This window comes from Mchenga conophoros, linkage group LG6 (genome assembly GCF_057382185.1).
Source record: "Mchenga conophoros isolate Kocher_MC1m ecotype Shallow Benthic linkage group LG6, M_conophoros_male_GT1.1, whole genome shotgun sequence".
In the NCBI taxonomy this organism is placed as follows: Eukaryota; Metazoa; Chordata; class Actinopteri; order Cichliformes; family Cichlidae; genus Mchenga; species Mchenga conophoros.
The window spans coordinates 27,416,840-27,441,035 of record NC_140531.1 but is presented as its reverse complement, the minus strand read 5'-3'; the positions used below and the strand labels follow the sequence as shown (position 1 = coordinate 27,441,035).

Sequence of the window (24,196 nt, the reverse complement as noted above, 5' to 3'; positions counted from 1 at the left end):
TTGCAGCTGTAAGACAACTTTTACTTTGAAGACAAACTTTTTATATTTCTGGCTTCTGTTGTACTTTTACAAGTTTCACTTCAACTCAGGGACCATCCACAGACCAGTCCATGCAAGCTACATGTGAAAGTGGCAATCTGCTAATGACCAAAGTAACTGCAAGGTTTTTGGTGCAACATCCCCTTTGTGACTGGTTTCATCCGGAAAACAGCAAGCAACCATCAGCAACCACTCACCAACCAGTTGGGGAATACACATTATTCTCCGGCCGCTCTGTAGGCTTGTATGACAGGGGTCTTCATTGAGGAAGTCAGGGTGACATGTTACTCGTGACCCTTAAAAATAGCAACATGGCAGCGGCCAAAAAAAAAAAAGTTGAAGTTTTAAAATTGGAAATCCAGAAAACAGTGGCTAATGATGGCTACTTCCATCATTTATATACAGTCTATATTTGTAGTTAAGTGCTTGAACACAAACAAAATGACTTTAGCTACCAAAATAAAAGAGCATATTTCACTAAACACTATATGTGGTTAGCTGTTTGAAATAAGTTATAAATCAGAGTTAGCTAGGTAACAGATATGATTAATAACAGCTCCATAACTCCATTTTGCACACCTGAAATTGAACTGTAAGTTATCGTAACCTTGGCAGTTTTTCCCCTGAAGGAGATAAGCGTTATCTAATGGCAACTTCAGTGTCAGACTCTGACAGGCACTCTGACGAGCCACTATGTCTGCAAATGTGGCTTCAGCAAACCCAGTGACGACCATAAAAATACCCCCATCTCCTTCTGTAACTCTGAGAAGATTTCTACTAAACACTGCAACAGAGGAGACAAGGTGATGGTGTTGTCACAGAACAGGCCCTGTTTTCACACTCAGCATTAACATGCAGTTTGTTTGATCTGATTCCAAGTAAACAGAGCGACTGCACCAAAATGCATTAAGGATGCGCTGTGATCACTACAGCCACATTTGGAAGTGACACAACCACATAAAAACGCAAATACCCCACTGGGCTGGCAAAGGATTAGGGATGGATTTACAGGCTGAGAATCTTCCATTATCAATGCTGTGAAATGAATCTTCTCTCACTTAATGTCAGGTTACAGCAATTCCCTCTTATGTTATCCTTACGGTTAGTGTCAGCACTCAAGACAGCACTACGAGACCAAGTGGATATACAAAAGATTTTGAGATTGCAATAAATGAGGTTTTTACTGCCCCACAGCACAAAAGTGATCGCAACAAATCCGGACAGAGTAATAAGCTGAAAGCTGAGTAACATTCATTCTGACTACAACATATCAAATTCTGATTTTTTACAGGAACGGAGCTAACTTTAGATCCACTGACTAATTATTGAGGTAAGCTGAACACAAACACATTACAACTACAAAAAAGCAACGTTGAAGATCCACAAATACTATTTATTTCTTTTAAAAGCTTTTCAATCCATATCTAGAAATATCTGCACTTTGCATGTTTTCTATTGTTGAAGGTTAATTCAGCTCAATTTACAACAGTAAAAGCTATATGAAAATTTCTATGTTGCCTATTATCTATTTGAAAAGCCTCTGTTATCTCAACCTCTGACCACTGTGTATCCTTATACATAAAAAGCCTGTTTAAGGATGTTCCCCCATGCTAACAATTATTTGAGAGACTGTATCTCAGTCAGTGTTATGGCCCTGTCCATAATCTGTTTTGGTGGCTGTTGTTGTCTGTTCCTTTAAGTCTTTGCAGGTCCCGGAGTGGATGAGCTGACGGCTGCTGATTGGTCCCCTGGCCATGTGATCTTCTTCAAATCCCTCACCAGCAGTTGTCCCGGGGCAGCCACTGACAGCAGCAGCAGACCTGACCCTGGCCTCCAAAACTTGAGACTTTTGTGCTTGTGATTTGTGCGGCTTCTCTGAGTTCTGTATATAGTGTGTATATTAGCTTTCATTGTACATAGCACATTGTAAATAGCACTGCAACAGAAGGGGTGAGCTGCCGTATTGTTTTTCCTTGCACTGTTTTCTCCTGTTTATTTCAGTTAGGGAGTTAGGTGTAGCGCTTGTCTTTTGTTTGATGTTTGATTTCACATAGGGTTTTAGATAGCACCTCCTCCTGACTTAGCTTGTTTTGTTTGTTATTTTGGCCTTTGTTCACCCTGGAGCTTCATTTTTGCAGTGTAGATAATAAAACACGATTCACTAAGGAATTGGTTTCCCTCTGTGTATGGTTTTGGGGACCAGGGCGGGGCAGTCTTTTCAAACTTATGTTGCGTTCCTGTACCCCTAGACTGGGGCGTAACAGTCAGCCAAAATATAGTCCCTATTCAGTGACATAATGTGACCAATCTATATTAAATACTGTTTGGTTAACAATGTAATTTTATTGTGTTTCATCTAACAGTTATAATAATCAGTCATGACATTTCCCAGTTTTTAGCACAGCAGTAATTCCCGTCCTCAATTTGCCTTAAATGAGAATTACTAAGCTGAAAATTAGCTCCCTACAGTGAGTTCAACAGATATTAAATTAAACAACACACTAAGACTCAGTGTTGGTAAATTCTCCACAGATAGTGAAATGTTAGGATCAAATGCAGTAAGCTTTATTAGTCCTTTATGTTCTTGACTGGCGGGTCTTTATTCAGGGTGTGTCTAATAGCCAAAGTTCAGTCATTCATTAATTTTACCGTCATGTGAAAAATACAGTTGGTGCAGGACATTGTAGCCCTGTGGAAAAAGCAAGTACGCCCCATAGTTCAATAGCTTGTAGAAACACTTTTAGCAGCAACAAGTTGAAATAGTCATTTTCTGCATGACTTCATCGGTCTCTCACATAACTGCATAACAGGTTTAGTCCCCTGTTCTTTACAATGGTGCTTTGATTCATGGAGATTTACAATCATTTATTTATGAAAAGATCCAACCACAGGCTGAAGTCTGGACGTTGACTGAGTCATCGCAGCTCCTTGATGCTTTTCCCTTTCAGCTATTCTGTTGTAGATTTGTTGTTGTGCTTGGGATCCCTGTCCTGTTGCGTGGTCCAATTTTGGACCAAAATTTAGCTAGTGGACAGATGGCTGCACATTTGACTCTACAATACTTTGCTATACAGAGGAGTTCATGGTCTAATCAATGACTGCAAGATGCCAAGGTTACTGGAAAACAAGCCCAAGTTATTACCCGTCCACCACCGTGCTTGGCAGCTGGTATGAGGTGTTTCTGCTGATATGCTGTGTTTGGTTTTTGTCTAATGTGGCGATGTGTATTCTGGTCAAACATCTCCATTCTACGCTTATGTATTCAAAGGGCATTGTTCCATTTGTTCCATCAAGTCTTCTGGTTTGTTCAGATACAACTTCGGCTTAAACTTAAGCCATGATGTCATGTTTTAGAGAGAAGAAGCTTTCTCCTGCAAACCATTCCTAATAAGTCATAATTGTTCAGTCTTTTTCTAAGTGTACTACTAACTGAGATGTAGCTCTTGAGTCTGCTACAGTTTCTCTGAGTACTGGGGTGAATTTGCTGGGATGTCCACTCCTGGGAAGATTGTGGCATTGTGTTAAAACACACTTAAAGGCTCCAGACCAGCAAACTGCTAAAACATCTGCTTTCATAGAGGAAGTCACACTTTATGATAACTGATGATGTGCATTTGATAAGCTACACCAGTGCTGCAACTTACCCTCTAAATTCCTATGGAAACAGTACGGTTATACTTAGATTTTTACAGGACTGCATAGAGCCCTGTGAAACCTTTCATTTTCACATGACAACTGGGGCACATCAGACCCACACAGCATCTGCCAGTGCCATAGCTGAGCCATGAGAGTCAAAAACAGCTCAGATAAGCCCCGCTGTGTCTGCATTATAGGTCTGAGTTGAGAAACTGAAATGAAAATGTAAGATGCAATTTCCTACCATCAACAAACCCAACCATCAAATCTATAAATTTACAACTTGTGTCCATGTAATGAGCAAGTGCCATAAGAGATCTAGGATCAAGCCCGAGATCTATTCTAACTTACAGCAGCGATTTATTATTTCTTACTAATATCTTAATTAAGCACACAGTCTGACATTACTGTGCTGTAAAACTATGGCAACAGTTTTTTCCCCAGTGCTGAACAACACAGGCTATTCTCTTTGAGGAGTACAAAATATATTTTGTCTAAAAACAGTTATGCCTGTCCAACCATGAGAGAAAAGGGAATCAAAGTATCTTCCCTGAAGCTCATGCTTCATAGTAAACAATGCTGAAAAACTGCTGAAATTTTTATCATCAGTGGGAACAACTCCATCTATGACCTAATTTCATATCCCTGTATTTTACCATGGGCCTTCATTGTAAAATTACATGCAGGACGTCTGGATTATGTTTTATAACCTGAATGATTCAGTATGCAGTTTATCTTATTTACCCCTTTATGAACAGACGCCACTGCAGCAGTCAGCAGTATCAATGCTAATATTCAAAAGGATGCTAGAATTCAGTAAACATCAAATCAGAAAGTTAAGGAGTTACAATGGCTGCAGATCCTGTTTGTCTAATTTTGTGTTGCACGCTGTGATGTGGTTTTGCCCTTGGCACTGTTAGCCACTTCAGCACTTTGGACCGGCTGGCAGGCTTTGGCATCGATGCCCTGTAAGACGACACAGGGGAGACAGGATGGTATCTGTGTGAAAGCTAAGCACTGTCACTCACCTTGGACATTTGCTGAGCCTGCCGGGCTGGCCCAAGATGTCTGAGAGTTACTGACCCATCCTCTCACCCAAACAAATCAAGCGGTTATGTTGACATAAAAGAGCTTTTATATAAAATATAAAAGCTCCAAAATCTCTAATAACCCCACTAATATTTAACGTTTACTCTCAGACGCATAACAACTTTTTCTCTAACAAAATTATGTTTTAGTGTGTAAAACCTCTTTTCATCTTTTAAGGTTATATAGAGTTCAAAGTCAGAAGAAAAACTCAAATCACTACATAATAGCCTATTAAAAAGCCAGTTATTCCCTTCCTTTAGTGTAAGATAGTCCAAATACACTTTGTACACTTATATTACTTATGTTAAATAAAAATAAAAAAATAAAATTACTACCCATGCAATTTCAACATAACTCAGTTTTTTTGTAACTTTTTTTGATATTCACTGTAATTGCTTTGCAAAGAAACACCGATGTCATGAATCACATAAAAACATCAGGAAGCTTCCTTTGCTTTGCTGTGGTATGGGTAACATAGTCAGTAAGAAGGCTGCAAAAATGTGAATGATCTGGACTCCTGACTTAAAAATGCAATTCACAGAGCCTCTCTCCTGATGTGAACAGTCTGACACAACAGCTCCTGGTCCAAGATACAACGAAAAGCTCCAAAGTTTTGCCTTTCTTATCTGCAATATTCAAACTTTTGAATAAAACCCATCCAAAGTTACAAGCATTTTCTTCAATTTGACTTTCTTCTTGAAATCTAAAACTGCCAACATTCAAAACTCCTCTGGTTTACTCTGAAACTGTATACAAAAGATGGAGGAAGCCATTATGATGTCATCCATCGGTGGATGATATCCCAGAGTGAACCTCATGCTGAGCATTTTCATCACCGTCATCTTGATGTGCATAATCTTAAAGTACCGCCATTCACCAGGATGACACCCTAAGGCATACCCTTTATGGGGGTTTTATTGGTCAATGTTACATTACATTACTTTATAGGTATAACATCAAACATGGCAATAAATAAATGCAAGGGAACCTTATATACTTGAAAATAAAATAAGAAAGCAGTAAGGAAACAGTAGGATGGGGCTAAGTATCAGTATCACGTATCACTTTCTCTAGGGACACCATTATCATTGTGCTGTCACCAAATACCAACATTTCGAATAAAACACGCAGACACTCTAAAGAGAATTCTCCACTAATGTGACCTACTGAGGTCCCACACACACACACACACACACACACACACACACACACACACACACACACATATACACACTGACAGCAAAATGCAGCTGCTAAAAATATTTTCTTATTTAGTTATTTACTTAGATGCCATGATGTATCAATTGCTACAAAATCAGTGCAATACCATCGTTACTGTGGGTAATGTGTGATGATATTATCATCTCAATCGTGACTCTATGATTACCCACATTAGTAAACAGTAAACATCTCTCTCCCTTTCTTGAAGCCAGCTTCCTGATCTTGAAACTGGGGCAGGCACCGAGTCTGAGGGAAGTCACTTGTCTGCCTAATTTATTTAACCAATCTTGATGTGGCAGACAGAGGAACCTGATGTGAGGGCTGCAGAGAGAACAACTGCTCTGCAAAAAGTTATAACGAAGCGTCCAGGCCCACAGTCCCACCTGTACCGTGTCAAGTAAATTGTTTATATTCTTCTAAGTGCGTTATTAAGTAAAGTGACACCAGTTTGGGGGTTATATACAGTCTGCTTCTGGAAAGTTGTCATGTGAACACAAACCAGAGAAGCCACTGAGCACAGACAAAAGAGAGAATGGACACATTTTCTGTTCATTTTTAAAGTGGTGTTGAGCAAGAGTTCTCCAGGCTTTCTGGAGGTCTTATATGTTTTGGAGGGGGTTTTGGACATTGGCTGCTTGGCTCCAGTGTTTATCTTTCTTATATGTGTCTATACATAGAAAAGAATCCATTTTAAATTGTGTCTGTACACATTTTACTACTAGCAGCCTGTAAAAGATAAATAAGTAAATAGATAAATAAAGGCAAACTTTGTTCCCATTTCTTTAGCAGAACTTGTGAAAAATATGAGAGACAAACAGAGTCACGTGACCTCAAAGCTGGTACAACTGTGAGTGTCTACAGCTTGGAGCTGCATTTCACACAGTGGTATTGGGAATGGTGTTGGTGTGAAAACTGATGGAAATACGGAGATAGAAAAGTGTCTTCAGATTTTGATTTACCCTGAATTATCATCTGGAAAGGTTTTGATTAGCAACAGCTTCATTTTTCAACAAAAGCAGTAAAAGCATGAATAGAAGAACACACAACAGAGCACTATCGGCCAACATCCAAAGCGTTTAATGTCCTTCAGGAAGCCTGGAGAACTACTCCTGAAGACTACTTAAAGAAACAAAGAGAGTTCAGGCTGTGCTGAAGAATAAAGGTGGTTACACCAATTATTGACTTGCAAGCTCATTAGAACTGAACAAACTTAGTTTTTGCCTTCTATACTATATTTTAATGTATGTGTGCAGATATTTCAATAAATAACTGTATCTACTTTCCATTTTCCTATAAAAAATATAAAGAAATGTCAGGTACTGTATACTGTACGCACATGTATCTATCTTCTCAGCTATGCCACCACCCATGATGTTTAAAGCAAACGTCTGCATACTTTCCATGAAAGTATGCAGACATGTGAAAGTGTTTAATCACTAAGCTTCTAAAGATTTTCATACCAAATATTGACTTTTAAGCCTATTAGAATTGAACAAACTCTGCTTTTGCCTTATGTGCTATATTTCCATGTATTTTTGGACATGTTTCAATAACATATTGCACCTATTACACCTTTAATCAAGAAATTCAGATTTTTTTTCACAGTACTGTTTTGTTTTTGTGACAAATGTATGGATGGAAAATGCCCCTAAACTAAGAAAAAGGTTTTAGTAAATTTAGAGAAGTAAATCCAGAAAAATGCGATCTGAGCTCACCACCTAAAGTTTTACTGTGGGCGTAAAAAAAAAAAAAAGCAGCAAAAAAGAAAAAAATGCCATTACCTTTGAATTATGCATTTTTCCTCTTGTCTGCACAACAGTCTGTCATGACTGCAAACTCTCCGGAGAGACAAGGAGGTGTGGGAATAAACAAGGAGTCGCTGGAGAAGCACTTTGTTAGAACAGCGCTTCACGGACAGCTGAGCACATAGTGAGACAAAGTGATCTGAAAGCCAACAAACAATTTAGAGTTCAAACTCAGCAAATACAGCCAGCATTATGAATCCAGCACATGGGCCTAAACATCTGCGGTAGCAGTTGTCAGCTTTCGTTTGAGGTGGTTGTCAATGTGCCATCTGTCTTAGTGAGCACTAAACGCTTCTTCTACTGGGAGAAGAGAGGGGAATGAAAGAGTTGGCTCAGCTGAACACTCAGTCAGAAACATTCCTTAATGGGAAGTGCTTGACTGAAGAGGCAGAAATCAGAGCACTGAAACACACAGACAGGTATACACAGCAAACACAGGGTTATTGTACCTGTGTCAACACCACACCTGCAAGGCTTCATTGTGGACCTGCATGGCCTATGGCATAGGAATGCGTCCTAAAATTGTGGTTTTCTTGATATCTCACTGGGGAGAACATTCACACAACATCTATAAACTGAGAAAAAGGGAGTCATTTTGTATTTCATGTGCCACAAGGTTCAAGAACTGCTTAGCTTACAAGTGTGCCACACATGTAAACACACACGCACACAGCTGCTAGTTGCTGTAATGTGTAATGGGTCATGACCAGATCTGTCAACAGCTCTGCAACCTGTGGGAAGACCTGTTGATACAATGAGGAATGAATGGACCTGCAATGTGTCTTTGATCCCCTGGAGGATCAGAGTGATGACCTGCTACAAGGAAACCGGACTCTGTTAAACAGTGATCCTGCACTGCTACGTTGAAATAGACGAAGAAAGTAAACTAGCTGTCATCTGTGGAAGAATGAGCAAGATTTTTACAGCTTTTAATTTCTTCATATGACTACTTCTGTAACTCATATTGTATATCATCAATACCTACAAAGAAAAAGTGAATATTGAGTGTTCAAATGTATCCTCTTATCTAAATGAGTTTTTGCCATCTTACATTTGTGACTTTGGAGCATCTCTACATCTGATTGGTTTGGACAAAATGGTTCGCACTTAGTGTCTTGAACGATACAAATGTAAGCGCATATATAAAGTAAATAAGAGAATAAGTATATTTTATTACATTTGTTTCTCCGTGCATGATCAACTTTAAACGACAACAGGTGAAACAACTGTAGGCAACGCAAAGTGGATGATCCTGAGTTAAGCCCGTCCACTTGATGAGTGGGATTCACTCATCAAGCATCACTTTGTCGCTGATGGTTGATCACTAGTGGACATTCCTGTAGGTAACCCTCTCATTTATTTACTACCTTGTCATATGTCAATGAGTGCTATCCTGCGCTCTCAATCATTTGCCTCAACATTGAGAAAAGTTTAAATTGGACCCGCCCACTTTGCAGGTATTTCGCCCATCCTCTCTTGAAGTCATTGAATGTAACTGAGTTCCTGTGTGGACAGGGCTTTAAACTTTTCTCAACTTTAAAATGAGATATAGAAAATACCTACCAATAATCATAAAGGACTGTACACCTACAGCAGCCTCATGGCTACAGGTAACCCATCCCACGAAGCTCCTGGTGCACAGTCTTTATGCTGATGTTAATAAAAGAGGATATGTGGAATGCTGCAGTTACTGAGTCAGCAGAGCATTCATGACTCTTACACACTAAGCACCTCAACATACCTCACTCGGAAACTCTGTTCTTGACTTTATAAAATCGGCCACTTCTCAGCTGAGCTGAGATCTATTTCTTTCAGTGGAATTGTTCTCCTGAGCACTGGCATGTCTGGTTGATGATCTATTATGCGTGTTGATACTTGAGTTGTGCTTTCTGTTTAGTAGAAGTGAATAATGATTCATGAGTTAACCTGACTCGATGACTCCATCTTTTTTATATATGCTATGTTCCACACTGCAATAATATCAGTTATAGTTGATCATGAAATATCTATGACAACTGGACCAAAAACACTTGAATTCAAAGATTAAGAGGTGCAACCCAATACTTTTGGCCATAAAGTGTAGAGCAACCTCGAGCCTAGAAGCTACCAGTTGTCAGCAACAAAGCGATGTACATTGAGCAAAGTGCTTCCTTTGCGATTGCCCCTTAAATCTGGTTTTCAAACCTAAAAAACAGAATTTTTGAAATCTTAGATTGGCTTTATTTATGGGTGAAAATAAGCTTTGGTTATTTTTTTCTCACTAAAACCTTTTGCAGCATGCCTGCTAATTGGCTGTGTTGAAAAAGCTAGATCTATCTATTTTCTTCTATAATTTTCAAGGTTGTATTCCTGTTTGATAATTATAAAAAGCAAATCCTTTTGGCACTTTTGTTCAAATAACAAATAAAAGATGACAGCAAAACATGCTTGTGTAAAGCAGGAGAGGACAAAACAAGTCTGGATACCTGAGACTAAACAAAGTAAGCAAATGTGTTTGTTTGATGTCCGAACATTGGCTGATAGCTAAATCTTGTTATTATGATTTATTATGATGAATAAATAAGGAGAAAAGGAGAATTTGGAGAATTCTTTTCATGCTGCAACATGAAAAGATTTTTTTTCACGTATAAATCGTGTTTGCAGGTTAAGCTGGCTTTCGGGAGCACACTGGATGTGCTTTGCCCTATGCAAAGCCCAGTGGCTTAACAGGACCATAACAATCAAACAGTCATTTTGTGTAGCTTAGGCCAGAGCCTGCGGGCTGACTGCAGGCAGCCTACAAGCGTAACATTGAGCAATAAAGGATCCAGAGTTTATGTCATGCTGGCACATACAGCACAGAGCGGGACCAAGCTTTTCTCTTAAAATTAAACTCTTCTGTTTTAACCATCAGAGCTAACTAAACCATCCCAACATTGATAAGTGGTGTTGAGAAATGCCACCGCATTAATGGTTAAAAACAGTGCAAAAATGACAGGTTACCAACAAAAGCCATCATTCAGGAATAAACTAGAACCCAGTTTCAGCCAAAACTCTCACAATCTCACAGCTAGAGAGACTACAACATGATCTTCCAGACAAAAAATAGCTTATTGTGAGCTGTGTCAGCAGTGACATAGACACGCACTCGGCTCACAATCACAATATATGTAGCCTTGCTGAAAACAATACCTCAGGCTCCTTTATCAGCCACTGATTTGATGTTTTTCGTCTGTAGCCCTTCAGTTTTTGGGCTGTTATTGTATCATTGATGAGCTAGTGCATGGTGATGTGTGGATCTGTGAACAGAGCTAATGGAAAGAGATTAAATAAAAGCACTGATGAGCAGACAGAGACTGAAGCCTTGTCACATCTGCAGTGTCATCCACTTAACTCTGATGGCAAATCGCATTTCAGAAGAACGAGACAAGAGACAGAGAGGTAATAAGTGAGATGAAAGAGAACGTAGAAAGCAGACCAGTCAGGGATGATTTGTGAAGAAGCCCCATCAGAATGTACGCACTGGCATTGGTCCTAAAAGGCAATAGGCATACCCCGCCTTCTTCACTGCCCTCCCTTGACTTCTAGTAATGGATTTACATTCTCAGGACCGGTGTGTACAAATCTACTAGATGCACATGCATACAAACACACGGCATATGGAGGTTGCCAAATTACCGAGCCATTCAGCTATCAAAAGAGACACCTCGGATTCATGTCACTGCTGTGTTTTGCACACTGTAGCCAATTACAAATAAACCGGTGCATCGTCTATCTCTCATTTACAGATCGACAGACAAGGCGGCTATTTTTACCTCTGCAAAAAAGCAGAAACTGTTTTCACACTCCGCCAACTGGAACTGTGCCTTTCATTAAGGAAATCTATTTAGAGCTGAGCAGGGGAGCGGCAAAGGAGTGGGGGAAAGATGAGCACTGATTAAATCTTTCAATGAAAATGTTTGAGGCTCTCTCTGTTATTTCATCACCGCACAGGCCAGGCGCTTTGCAATAAAAATGAGGCGGAGTGTATTTTGCTTTCAGGATCCTGAATCGAGACAACACACTTCAAAAAGTGTTTGTCGTTGGCTCATCTCCAGGACTCAGCTGGTGTCAATCACATGTGTGCCGTTGGATGAGCAGGTCAGCAAACTGTGACCTCGCCATCTGTGTATGTGTCAGAGGCAATTAGGCTCATAAACACATCAGGATACTAAAAATTATGTGGATAAAAGAGAGAAACACTAATAAGTAAATTTATACACAGAAAGCAATTAGAAGCTAATTGATATCAAGGACATAAAAGGTACAAATACAGGGAAAAAACGCCTGTCCTGGAAATATTTTGGTCAAACATTGACCATCTGATCTAGTCTCAGATTTCTTGAAAATGGGGAGCGGCAAAGGTCCTTATGATTTATCCTTTACAGTCTGCGGGTGCCATTCTTTGAAATGATGCAGGCCTTACCCTCTTCAAACACAATACCTAACTACCACTAGATTCACTCACTGCTGTTGTCTCATTGTCTAAACCTCCTTCTGTTTTTAGTGTAAGTAAAACTGATGGGGCGTGTCGAGACATCCTCTCCCTGCATGCACCGCTAATAGCAGCTGAGGCTTCCCAGTTGGCTTTCCATTAAGTGCCAGTCAACTGGGTGGTGGACCATTCGCTCATTTACTCAGACAACATGATATCCTTGTTTCCTATGGTGTGCATTGTTTCAGATTAAGTGGCAACAGAGTTGCTAAATATCACCTTTAAGATTTTTGCTTGATAACTTGTTTATCTGCATACTAGAATTAGGTGACCCCGTGTTTGAATGTTACTTAACACTAATTATAAGATATGTGTCTGTCCAACGACAGCATCGGCGGCCAAAAATTAACGTTGAGCCAGAGCCCAAATCCAGTATATGATGCTAGGAGGCTACGCCCATCATTCACAAAGTTCGTGGTTTCCCCTCGATCAGTCATGCTTGACATCTTTTAGAATATACGGGTCATGAGGAAGGAGGCACTAACCAGCAGTTTACAGGAAAATATACACTAATGTGCAAAAGTATTGAGCCAGTCTAATTTATTTGGATTTTGCTACCATGTAGTCAGACTTGCTTGTCATTTTTATTGTTGTTGAGCAATAATTCTCCACACTTTCCTGAAGTTTTTCTTTTGACATATCCACTTCTTTGCTTATGTTCAAGTGAGAACGTGTTGCCAATCCCTATACCTGGCCATTTTCACTGTTAAATCACTTTACACTGAGCTGTGAATCATTGAAGCACAAAAAAGGAACCTAAATCAAGGGATGAACCTTTTTTTCTAGACTTAACAGACAACTTAGCAAAGAACCAATCTCTGTGTATTTAGGTATTTCGTTATTTGCAGCATGTCGCTAAAACACAAAATGTGTTCCAATTATTTAGCTGAATCTATTTTTTTAAATTCCAAAAATAACATCATCTGATACTTTTTCTTCACCAAAAACATGATTATTGAAGAGCCATTGATCAATATGTTTGTGTGCCGCGTGTCACTAAATAATTTGAGGAAACTGGACATGTGAAGGTGAAAAAAAGACACTACAGAAGATGAGCAGTATCTTCAAGCCACATCCAAAAGAAAAACAGCAACAAAAAATAATAATAACAATCCAACAAAGGCCTTGCTAGAGTTGGCCCTTCAGTTGATCCATCTATGGTTCACTGAAGCCTCATCAGAAATGGTCCCAAATGAAGGATGGCTGTCAAGAATCCATTCTTAAGGAAGTGAAACAGGGAGAAAAGGCTGAGGGATGCCAAATGACACACAAATTGGACTGAAAATCACTGGTAACAGGTCTTATGGAGTGATGAATCCAAACTTGACATTTTTGGTTCAAATAATCAGAGGACTCAGGAGAGAAGCCCAACAGTGAGAGTCTACAGCCATCTGGAAAACACGGTGAAGGCTCGTTCATTTTAGACAGTGGGGTTGGGGATCTTTTGAAATTGATGGATTTATGAATTCGGATTTGACCAAATGCAACACCATCTGTAAACATTGTGATTGGCCATAGCCTTATCTTTCAGCACAATGATTCCAAACGAACTGCCAGTGCAGTAAAAACATACCCTGACAGAAAAGCACACAATGGAACAATATCAGTCATTGATTGGCCTCCCCAGAGCTGTGACCTCTCTGGGATCATCTTTACAGAAAATGTGAAAGAAAAAAGGCAGCCAACATCCAAAGAAGAGCTTTGAATCTCCTTCAGGAGGCCCGGAGAACTGTTCCTGAAGACTACTTCCAGAAATAAGAAGAGTTCAGGCTGTGATGAAGAATAAAGGCAGTCATACCACATACTAATTTCAAGCTCATTAGAACTGAACAAACTTTGTTTTTTCCTCACGTTTTGATAAATAACTGTATCTACTTCCCATTTTCCAGGAAGAATAAAAAGAAATGACATGTACTGTATACTGTATCTCCCCAGCTAGACAACCTTCCTAAAAGAACTATAAGACATTGATTTATGTGGCTCCAGTCAGTTGTTTTGGGATTTTCTTTGCCACCAACCATGAAGTTAAAAGGGAAACACTTTCACGGAAAGTATGCAGACATGTGAAAGTGTTTAATCACTAAGCTCCTGTGGGCGCATGCCTGGGGGATTTTCGAAGTGGCATTGGGAGCATGCTGTCAACACAAAGGCATCTGTGGACACACTTATGGATTGCACATAAACAAACACACACACAGAATCAAAGATGTATTAGTATTCACTGACAATTTATGAGAATTGACAAACAATCCTGTTGTGCGTCTTCAGTCGAGAGTTAGCTAAAGAAAAGTTTCTAAAGAAGAGGAAGACAATCTATGGTTTGTATATATCCTGCCTTTACAGGTGCTTCATCTCATTTGAGCTGAGCCACGTCGCAATCAGTACATCTGGGGACTTCTACTATCAGCAATCGCAAACGCAGATATAGTCCCAGCCCCGGTAAATAATAACTTTGAGTCTTTGCTGTGTGTACGTAGCTCTTCGCAATCAATATTGTAAGAAAATCACCATCTAGGTCAAGACAGCTAAAGGAGAGAGACGCTTTTTAGACACTTTTTTTACCAGCGGGTTGAAAAAGAAATCTTTAGCGCTCCCAGTCACACATAAAAAGCCATCTGATGTGCCTTCCCTGGCTGAGCAAAACAAATGTGTTTCCTCCATTTTACCGTGTGATTTAAACATGCTTAATATGGTTTATCAAATAAATCCTAGACATAAACTGGATTGATTAAATCCACAGAAACCTTCAAAAAAAGAAAAAGAAAAAAAAGAAACATCATTATCTGAGCTCTGGTGTGCAAATCAGTCAGGGTAGAAAGAAGAATCTGTAAAGGGCCCTTTCTTTTTCTTCTGATGACATGTGCCGTGTGTAATCACGCTACAATGACTGCAGCCTTTTCAGATTTGTGTGTCTAGAGGACAAACAGAGGCTGGGACACTTTGATTATGAGGGAGAGCGAGGGCAGTGCAGCTGCTGTCCGCGCTAACAGCATCTCCTCTGCTTCATTAGATATCGCCTGTGTCTGTGTTAAGTCTCGATGTTTGTTTCAGGCGATGGGAAACATGAATCAAAGCATTCTGAGGTTTGCTCTCTTGCTTCCTGTGTGCAGAGAAAGAAAGCACTTATACAGCAACAAAATCCTCTCCAGGGACTGGAGAGAGGAGTGAGGGGGAAACAGAGCAACGCAGCACTTTGATTCCTGTCCCCAATGGTCTGAAATCCAGAAATGATAGCTGTATGTACAGAGTCACGTGGGAGCTGGTAAAATTGATAGGATGGCAAAGGGTTGTTTTTTTTTTACACAGCTCAAACTGCTTTAAAGAGTTGGGAGCAAAGCCAAAGAGTGAGGCTGAAAAGAATGAGAGAAAATGATCCTGTAGTTTCTTTGCTGTGCAAACATCACTGAGAGAGATGACAGGATAAAATGCGCGCTGTCGAGACCATACAGAGGTGTCAGGACTGATTAACAGAAAAGATGCATCATTGTCCTCAACATTAGACGCTGTATTTTTAGCTGATTTGTAACATCTAGTTATTAGAAGGTGAGATTTTCATTCGTGAGGCATTTTCAAGTTTACATACTGGGATATCTTTTAAAGAAACAAATGTATACAACCTGTCAGCCAAGAAAAACTGCTCTTTTTTTTTCGTTTAGAATCGACAGATGTTCTCAGCTGTCCTCAAATACGATGATAATATGTTATAAACGTGAAGAAAGGACTTTGTTACCTGTACTTGATTGACCTCTTACCGGTCAGTCCACTAAGTCATGACTTTTCTTTGTTTTGAAAACTTGTTTGGTGACCTGTTGCATGTCACACCCCTCTCTTCCCTTGTTCCACATCTCTGAACCATACATATTTCTATTCATTCACATCTTATATTTACCAAATAAAGTATCCAACACATGAAATAGACTTCCACACATACAGATGAACTTTGAAATGTGTATCTTTACTCATAAATCTTTGGATCTTGCTCTTTGTTTTTCAGTAGCTTTCATCTTTTGTTCCACATGCAGTAACACGGGCTGCCAGGGTGGATTAAAAGCCTTCTTTTCCTGGTCTTCAGTGGCTCATCATTTCTCTTGTCGCTTCACAGAAGCTGGGGGTCCCCGAGGTCAGCCCCTTGACAAATGGACCAACTCATTGTGTGAACCAAGAAGGAAAGGAGACCGAAAGAGTGAAAGGATATTTGTTGCTACCACGGTGAGTAGAGACCCTGCCATTTGCTTTTTTCTGACCGACGCCCACTTGAGGAAACTCCAAGCTGTGCAGCACACATGGAGACAGCGGCTTGAGAGGCCCACTTAATGCCGCCATCACTTACACACACACACCATAATCCCACGGGACCTCTGTCTCCCCCTTAAAAGTGAGGCTGACACGAGCCTCAGTCTCAACCCTAAAAATCCCAGCTGACCACTGCACTCACGCACACACACACATAAATATGCACACAATTCCCCACATGAGAAAGTGGGGGGCCCTATGCCGAGCAGGTGATGCAGTAGTCGCACACACTGCAAGCTGTGTGGGCATAAATGTGCGTGTGTTTGTGTGATAGAGGGGGGCTCATTTGCCGTCTGTCAGTCCTGTCAGACCTGCTGCTTGCATGATCAGCCAGTCGCTGTTTCTCTTCTCCTGGAATTTCTCGGTTGTGTGTGTCTGTGCATGTGTGTGTGCATGGTGGCATGTGTTTCTTACAAGACTGCTCTGACTCACAGATCAATCCATCCAGGTGTATCGTCCTAATTGTATTACTGGGGCCGATATCAGTTAATGACACAACCACCACAGCCCCCTCTTCTCCACGAGTTTGGTTTGACAGCGATTCGACCTGGTTACACATTATGCCGTCATACCCAGCGGGCGAAGGATTTAAAGCTGCACTAGGCAAGATTTTGATCTGAAAATATATTTATCAACTCATCCTAATTCATAAACTGGGACTGGAGGGAAAAAAGACTCAGGATTCAAGTCAATTAACCCCACGAAACTCTGATGCTACTTTTTTGTGGAACTGATCAAAGTTTAGCAGTATTTTGAAACTATAAAAAATATTAAGTAGGCACTTGTGATAGCTGAACAGAAAATATTTCCATCATATTTCTAAAATCTAAATTTTTTTTTGTTGCTTTTGTATGTCATTTCCTTTACCAGTTTGCAAAATCCCCCAGCGCAGGTTTAAATCACTTCTGTTAGTGATTAAGCCACTGTTACAGCACATTTACAATGATAAGGTCATGATCCATGGGCAATTCACACTAAAGCACACTAAATATGGAGTTTTTAATATTAAATATCGTTGCCTCTGGTGCAATCCTGCAATCCTGATCTTGCTAAATCTTTCCTATGTTTCATGACCTTTAAGCAAGACAATGCCGTTTTTAACAGATTAATATATCTGTGTTGCTTGGAGCGGATAATAAAGATTAAGACATAGGTCACCAACAGTTCACACACAGATGAGCACCTTCAGAGACAACACAGTTCCACGATGAGTGAAACATGCATATGAAAAGTCAAGCCTAAAGGACTAAAGGTTGTGATACATACCTTGTCAAACAGAGACTTCCATTGCTGAGACAAGTAAAAAGAGAAAAAGAGCGTGTGAAGCAATGAATAAGAGGAATAGATGGGAAGAAAAATAAACTCAGAAACAGGTACCAGACAGGAGGGAAGCACCTGTTTGATAATGATGAATCTCGGCCAAAAGGGCTTCCTTCACTAAGCATTTGCCATAATTGCAGTCTTGCGATCACATGCAGCTATTATCTGATCATTACGGTCAATGAGCCGCAGCAAAAGATAACAAGGTACCAAAAGTGTGCCTCATTATGTGTAAAAGGTAGTATGCTGTGAGCGTGTGTCTTTGGAAAAGATGAAGCAAAGTGCTGGGTGCTTTTACTAACTCGGCTCTCAAAAGAATAAACAGTATTTTAAATTCCATCTCGTGTCTTTGTAAAACGCTTGTTTTTGTCAGTTGTGCCACTGAATTTAGGGACAAATGACTTTCTGAAATTAATTTTAGAGGGACTGTGTTTAACTTCGCTCAAAGAAAAAGAAGCTGAAGGTCCTGATTCATAACTGTGAAAATGTCAAAAGGTTACAGGGGTCATGTGTTCACTTGACGCCACATTGTGTAGACCTACTTCTTCTGGAGCCACTGGGATGACTTCGGTACTTTCCAAAACCTCGATCTCCTCGCCTTCTGCGTTGGCCGCCACCGCCGGAGAGATGTTCACCGGCGCCTCCCGGGTTCCGCCTGTCATTCTCAGGCTGCTCTTCTCCATACACCCACGGAGAGCAGCGATGCGGTCCTTAGGAACGACTCCACATGCTGTAGTTTAAAATCCCATGCTCCCGCCGCGATGAATTAAACGTGTGCGCACTCCGGTTATGCCCGACTCACTTTCACATAGACAGAGCAAGCAAAGCTTCATCCGCAAGGGAGAAGTTGACGTCTGACAGTTTAGTAAAAGCCAGTTAGGGGATAAAAAAAAGTATCCATACAGTGTCACACAATTTGTCAATACATCGTTAGTCAGCAGTGACAAAAGGTTTTCAGAGGTGGAGATGAGTCTTTCCGCGAAAAGAGGCGACGATCCAAGTTTGCGATGCTGGGGACGCACATTGGCAGAGCGAGTCTTCTCACTTCGAGAGGTGCGACGCAGCAGCAGCAGAACGCAGATCCAACTGAAAAAAAAAATAATTACATCATCAGTAGTGACAACAACATGAAACCCTGAAAAGGGATGACGACATCGACCTATGAAGTCTCGTATGGCCTCTCCGGGCAGAGGTAAAAGTCTACTTCAGAAGCGTGGGCACATGGCACACTGGGAGAGAAGTTCAGTTATGTGCCAGCTTCTTTTTTGTGGTGCGTCACGTTACCTGGCACGCTGTTTTCTGCCGGTCGACGGCGCAGAGCGGGAAAGGCCGTCTGGTTTCTCCACCGTGCGCCGTGCAAGAAACCTCACTAGGGGGCGGGGGGCACAAAACGACCGCCTCAGACGGGATGGTTGGATCAGCTCCAGGAGACGCCGCGACTCTGCTCCATCCGCATACGTCCTTCCAGGCACAGAGGGAGTGAAGAAGAGAGGGAAGGTGGGGGCGGAGAGATAAGGGAAGGGAGGGAGAAAGGGAGAGATTTGGCCGGCGGTGAGGAGGGATCACCAGCCACTGCCTCTCGGGGGTTTCGAGGAACTCCGGCTCCCTGAGCGAGCAGCTGGCTGTCGCTGGCTCGTGGGGTTTAGGGTGATTTGTGCACGATCGTAACGACTTGTGTTCATCTTTACTGCTTAAGTGTGACCATATGGAATACAACATGCTCATTTTTTATTTTTTACTTATTTTTATTTGTATTGTTTGTGGAAAAGTCTTGTTTTAAAAGACTTTTGTAGCTGTCGAGCACAGCTGTACCCAAAAGACAAGCCCCATCCACCCAACAATTAGAACATGCACTTGCCCTAATCTCTTCCTCCCCGTAAAACATTAAGGAAGCAGATGGTTTATTTTGGGAAAACACGATAACATTACTAAGCAAAGAATACTTCTGGAGCAGGCAGGTGTTTGTTCTTAAGCAATTTGCTCCCAAAATATAAATATTAAGCATAAAATATTCATGCAAAAATAAGGTTTAACCACAGAATCTTCTGAGGTAAAGGTAATTATGCGCCAAAAGCTGACAATTACTCTTAAAAATGATGGAGAATACCAGAGAGAATCACTGCATTGTAATCCACTATGTGTTTTGTTTTCCATGCATACACTGGTGAAGAAATTCATAAAGTTAAGTTTATGACACTTAAAATTTCCTAAGGGAGGACCCTCGCTTAATGTCCCACCATATGCTCAAATAAAAACTACAGACATAGTATCTTGGTTCAACATTTCCCTGTTAATATTTGCAGCTAGAGTGAGCATTTCACGTTTGGTCTGATCCATCTAATCTAAAACAGTCCATTCATTTAACTTTATTTTTATAGCACAAAATTACTGTAAAAGTCTACATTCACGATTTTATTTCAAGGTAAAGATTCCAAAAAAAATCTCGAAGACAAACTCAACACAACAGTAAGCAAGCACTTGGCATACAGCTCTATTGTGCTATAAACACTAATTAATCATGCCCCAAAAAACAGCATACAAAATCGCTTCAGTCTAAAAGCGGGAAGGAGGGAGTGTCCAAAGCTATAAATTCCGTTTTATTTAGAGGGATATAAAATGTCCCCTCCAGCCCGCAGCTACAAAAAGCAGGGGCCCCACCTCAGACAAACACATACCAATTACCTGAGGAGACATCAAACAAACATAATAGTTGGGTGGAAGCCATGTATGAGGAGAAATTATGTGGTCTGCAGTGTGTGGGTTGATCAGTATCCATCAAGTAAACCTCCCCCAGGTACTTCGTGTTCGCATTACCATGGTAACCATATGACCAGTTGATATTTTTAACCCTGGGGGTCTCTCCCTGACTCCCACACAACAACGTGGGATTAAAGCTGAACTTTGTCATGTTGCTTAAAAAAGGAGGAAAACAGAATAATTGGTCAAAGGTCACCAGACCCAGTGTTGAGATTCTGTATTCTTATTTTGTGCTTTTTGTGCACTGGAGAGAAAAAAGTTTAATGGCAGTTTTTTGAACTTACTGTAGGTTGCACAAATAATTCACTCTTCATTACCTCACATGACCATCTCCGTGCAGGTGAAGCAGATGCATGAGCGACACCTTGCGATCTGATTTGCACTTCTATTTATATCCTGAAGCAGAAACACAGCCCCAGACCATCACACTACCACCACCATGTTTGACTTTATGATGTTCTTTTTATAAAGCAGCATTTGTCTCTTCAGTCTACAGAATATTTTCTAAAAGCCTTGGGAATCATCAAAACATTTGATGGGTTTTTTTACAAATCTGAGATGAACCTTTGTGTTCTTTTTGGTCACTAGTGATTTATTCATACTGGATCTCTCCCATGGATGTGCACTTCTCTCTTGTTGCTAAATTGTGAACACTGAACTGAGGCAAGTGAGGCCTGCAGTTCTTTAGATGTTGTTCTGGTTTCTTTGATTTGTCATTGAGTCTCTGTTGTTGTCATTGTCGTAGGATGGGCACTGCTGGGAAGCTTCACTACTTCACAAAGGTTCACAAAGTTTGGATAATGGCTGTCTCTGTGGTTCGCTGGAGTCCCAGAGCCTTATAAAAATGAAACGCTTTTTTAGATGGATTGATGTCAATGACTTTGATTCTCAGCTGTTTCTTTAGATTGTGGCATGATGCTTTTTGAGATCTTTTACCTGCTTCACTTTGTCAGAAAGATTCTGTTTAAGTGGCTTTAATTAGGCTTCAGTGTGGCTAATGAAATTAAAGTCAGCTTTCAAACAAACATGCATAATCACAGTTAATTGTGGGAAATTTGTTTTTCACACAAGGCTGACGATGCACTGAATTGTGACAAATATGCAAAAACCTAAGAAATCAAGGAGGTGGTAACTACTTTTTCATGACACCCTGTCTTATTGTAAAGCTCAGCCAGAATTGATCTTTTCAACTATAAAACCAGGCATAAAATCATAAAAGACACCAGAGAACCGGCAAACTTATTGTCTCAACAGCTGCAGACAGCCCAGGAATTTCCATTTAAAACAAGTACAAAACCAGCTTTGAGGTGGCTTTCACAGGTCATGTGTTAACATCAGCTGAAAAGCTGTAACCCAAGAGACAGAGGGAAAGGACAGAGGTGATGAGGAAAGAGAGTGTGAAGAAGAAACAGAGAGAGACAAGATGTTTGGTTAGAAAAACACCTGCTATGTGGGGGAACTTAGCTCATCTATAAATGAAGACCTGAACTGTATCACTTTCTTTTCGCATCCGTGTAGCTCAGGGCTGTTTGCAGGCACCAACTGCTCTTTATTAACACCATTCCTGATGGTGTGAAAGTGTTTATTTGCACTGAAATTAAAGTGACTGAGTGAATCAGTGATTGTTAATTATTTAAATGTTGTTTTTCTTCTCTCCATTTTTATGTTTTGTATTCATTTATTTATTTGTTTGTGTATTTTGCATATCCCATACTTGCAGTAACAGATGCTGACTAAGTTTAATTAGGTTAAGTGTTTTAAAAAGTTTCCATTATTGAGTAGTTTTAGCTACTATGACCACTGTCTGCTGTAGAAAACACTATTTTTTTATTTAACTTCATATTATCTGTTGCTATAACTAGTCTGCTATTTAAAATGTATACAAGCACATTAATTTTAGCTAGACATTTGAACTAATGGCAGAAGTTATTTCACTCATTTATTCATTTGCTTTAACCAAGAACATCACAAATCTGTTATCTTTTTATATAATATATAAATATATAAAAATATATATAAGAAAAAAGACTTAAAGACTTTAAAACAGTAGTAATTAATAGAAACTAAAATTCCCAGAGATTTAAACGGAAACTCCCAGGAATTTCAATGTAGTTTATTCTGAAATACATACCAGAAAGTGCACTGGGATAAGGTGGTACTAATTTGGGTTTTTACAGGAAGGAAGAAACATTTTGATTGTAATTTTGGGTAGCAAGTAACTTCAGGTATTTTACAGTAAAGAAGAAATAAACTACACTGTATGTGACTTCAAGTAGTGAGTATCTTTAGTTATTTTAGCTGAAAAACTAGCAACAACATTAAATATATAACTATGCAGATTATGGAGTGACTTAGAGTGTTTGACCAGTCACCAGGGTAAAACATATGACAGTCAACAGTTCAAATGTTGTGGTTCACATTAATTAGGTGGTTAATATATGCCCAGCTAATTCTTGCTGGTGCCTCATTGGTCGATATGTAAGTATGTTGAATCTGATGTTGTATATCATTGGTTGTCTTTGGTTGGTTGCCTAAGCCACTTCATAATATGGCCCTTTCCCTAAAACATGCAGAATATTACTTTATTTTTCTGCTTAAAAAAAACTGAATTACCTGCTAATTACCTGGTAATTAAAATCATCCATCCATCCATCCATGCTTGTAGGACTTTAAATTACTTACAGTATAAATTTTGCTTTTTTCAAACTTTGTAGAAAAACAAAAAATTTGAGAAAAAAATATTGAAATTTTCTAAGCCACAGCCCGATCAGGTTTTCAGTAGGAGACATCACAGCTAGAGAGTAAGAAGTAAGGCTGTTATTCTAAGCAAAGACAGGTTTTCTCACGATTCAAGTTTCTCAGAGAGCAATAACTGGCGCTCTCTGCAGAGCCGCAGCAGACAAAAAGACAGCACATCGAGCTTTGTTCACAGAGACATAGAAAAGTACCTTCCACAATGAAGATGAGACACCAACCAGAAAAAAGCAGTCAAAGGAAGGCTGCCTCAAAGTAGTCTCTAAAGACAAGTAGTGATTTCTAAGTTTCCCTTTAAATGGAGTTTAAAGTTTTCAGTGGGCTGTGATATGCCAACATTTCACAGCGGATGACTGGGGGAATAACTAATGAAGCATACAGCATGAGATATTGCTGCGTATTGTGAAATCAATCCTGTGGGGTTCAGTCATCTGCAATGGATCAAATTCACCAAGAAGCTCTACTTCATTATTTAGAAACTTCCAGCAACCTCTGGTTTCTGTCCTTATGCAGTTTATGATGCTAAACACATCTCAAAGGATTTATACATTTTCCAGAGGTCTGGAAGATAACTTCAGAAGTTCAGCGTCTCTTATTTAATAAATCTAGGATAAATTATGGTTCAGTTTAAGCCTCTTCTGGGGTGTAGGGAGATGCTACTTTAACACAGTACTGGGTCTCACTTTAAAACATTCTGGGAGAAAAGCCCTCCACCACATTCCTCATGAAGTTATTCCAAATAGTTACAAAAAATACGCAAATTTTTTTT

General features: G+C 40.0%; 1 protein-coding gene across 2 annotated transcripts in view; it reads right to left on the bottom strand.

The window, feature by feature from the left end:
• rhbdl3 (rhomboid, veinlet-like 3 (Drosophila)) overlaps positions 1-20,718 on the bottom strand; it is an 89,947-nt gene extending 69,229 nt beyond the window's left edge. Inside the window, exons 1-4 of one of the 2 annotated variants that reach the window (XM_085277200.1) lie at positions 20,599-20,718; positions 19,201-19,377; positions 18,459-19,002; positions 17,863-17,886 (exon numbers count right to left, since the gene is read on the bottom strand). In XM_085277200.1, the coding sequence (XP_085133326.1) occupies positions 17,863-17,886; positions 18,459-18,599 (165 nt within the window). In that variant the 5' untranslated portion in view covers positions 18,600-19,002; positions 19,201-19,377; positions 20,599-20,718. The remainder of the gene's footprint in view (positions 1-17,862; positions 17,887-18,458; positions 19,003-19,200; positions 19,378-20,598) is intronic. The other variant, XM_085277201.1, reaches the window with a different exon arrangement.
• Between the last annotated feature and the right edge of the window lie 3,478 nt (positions 20,719-24,196).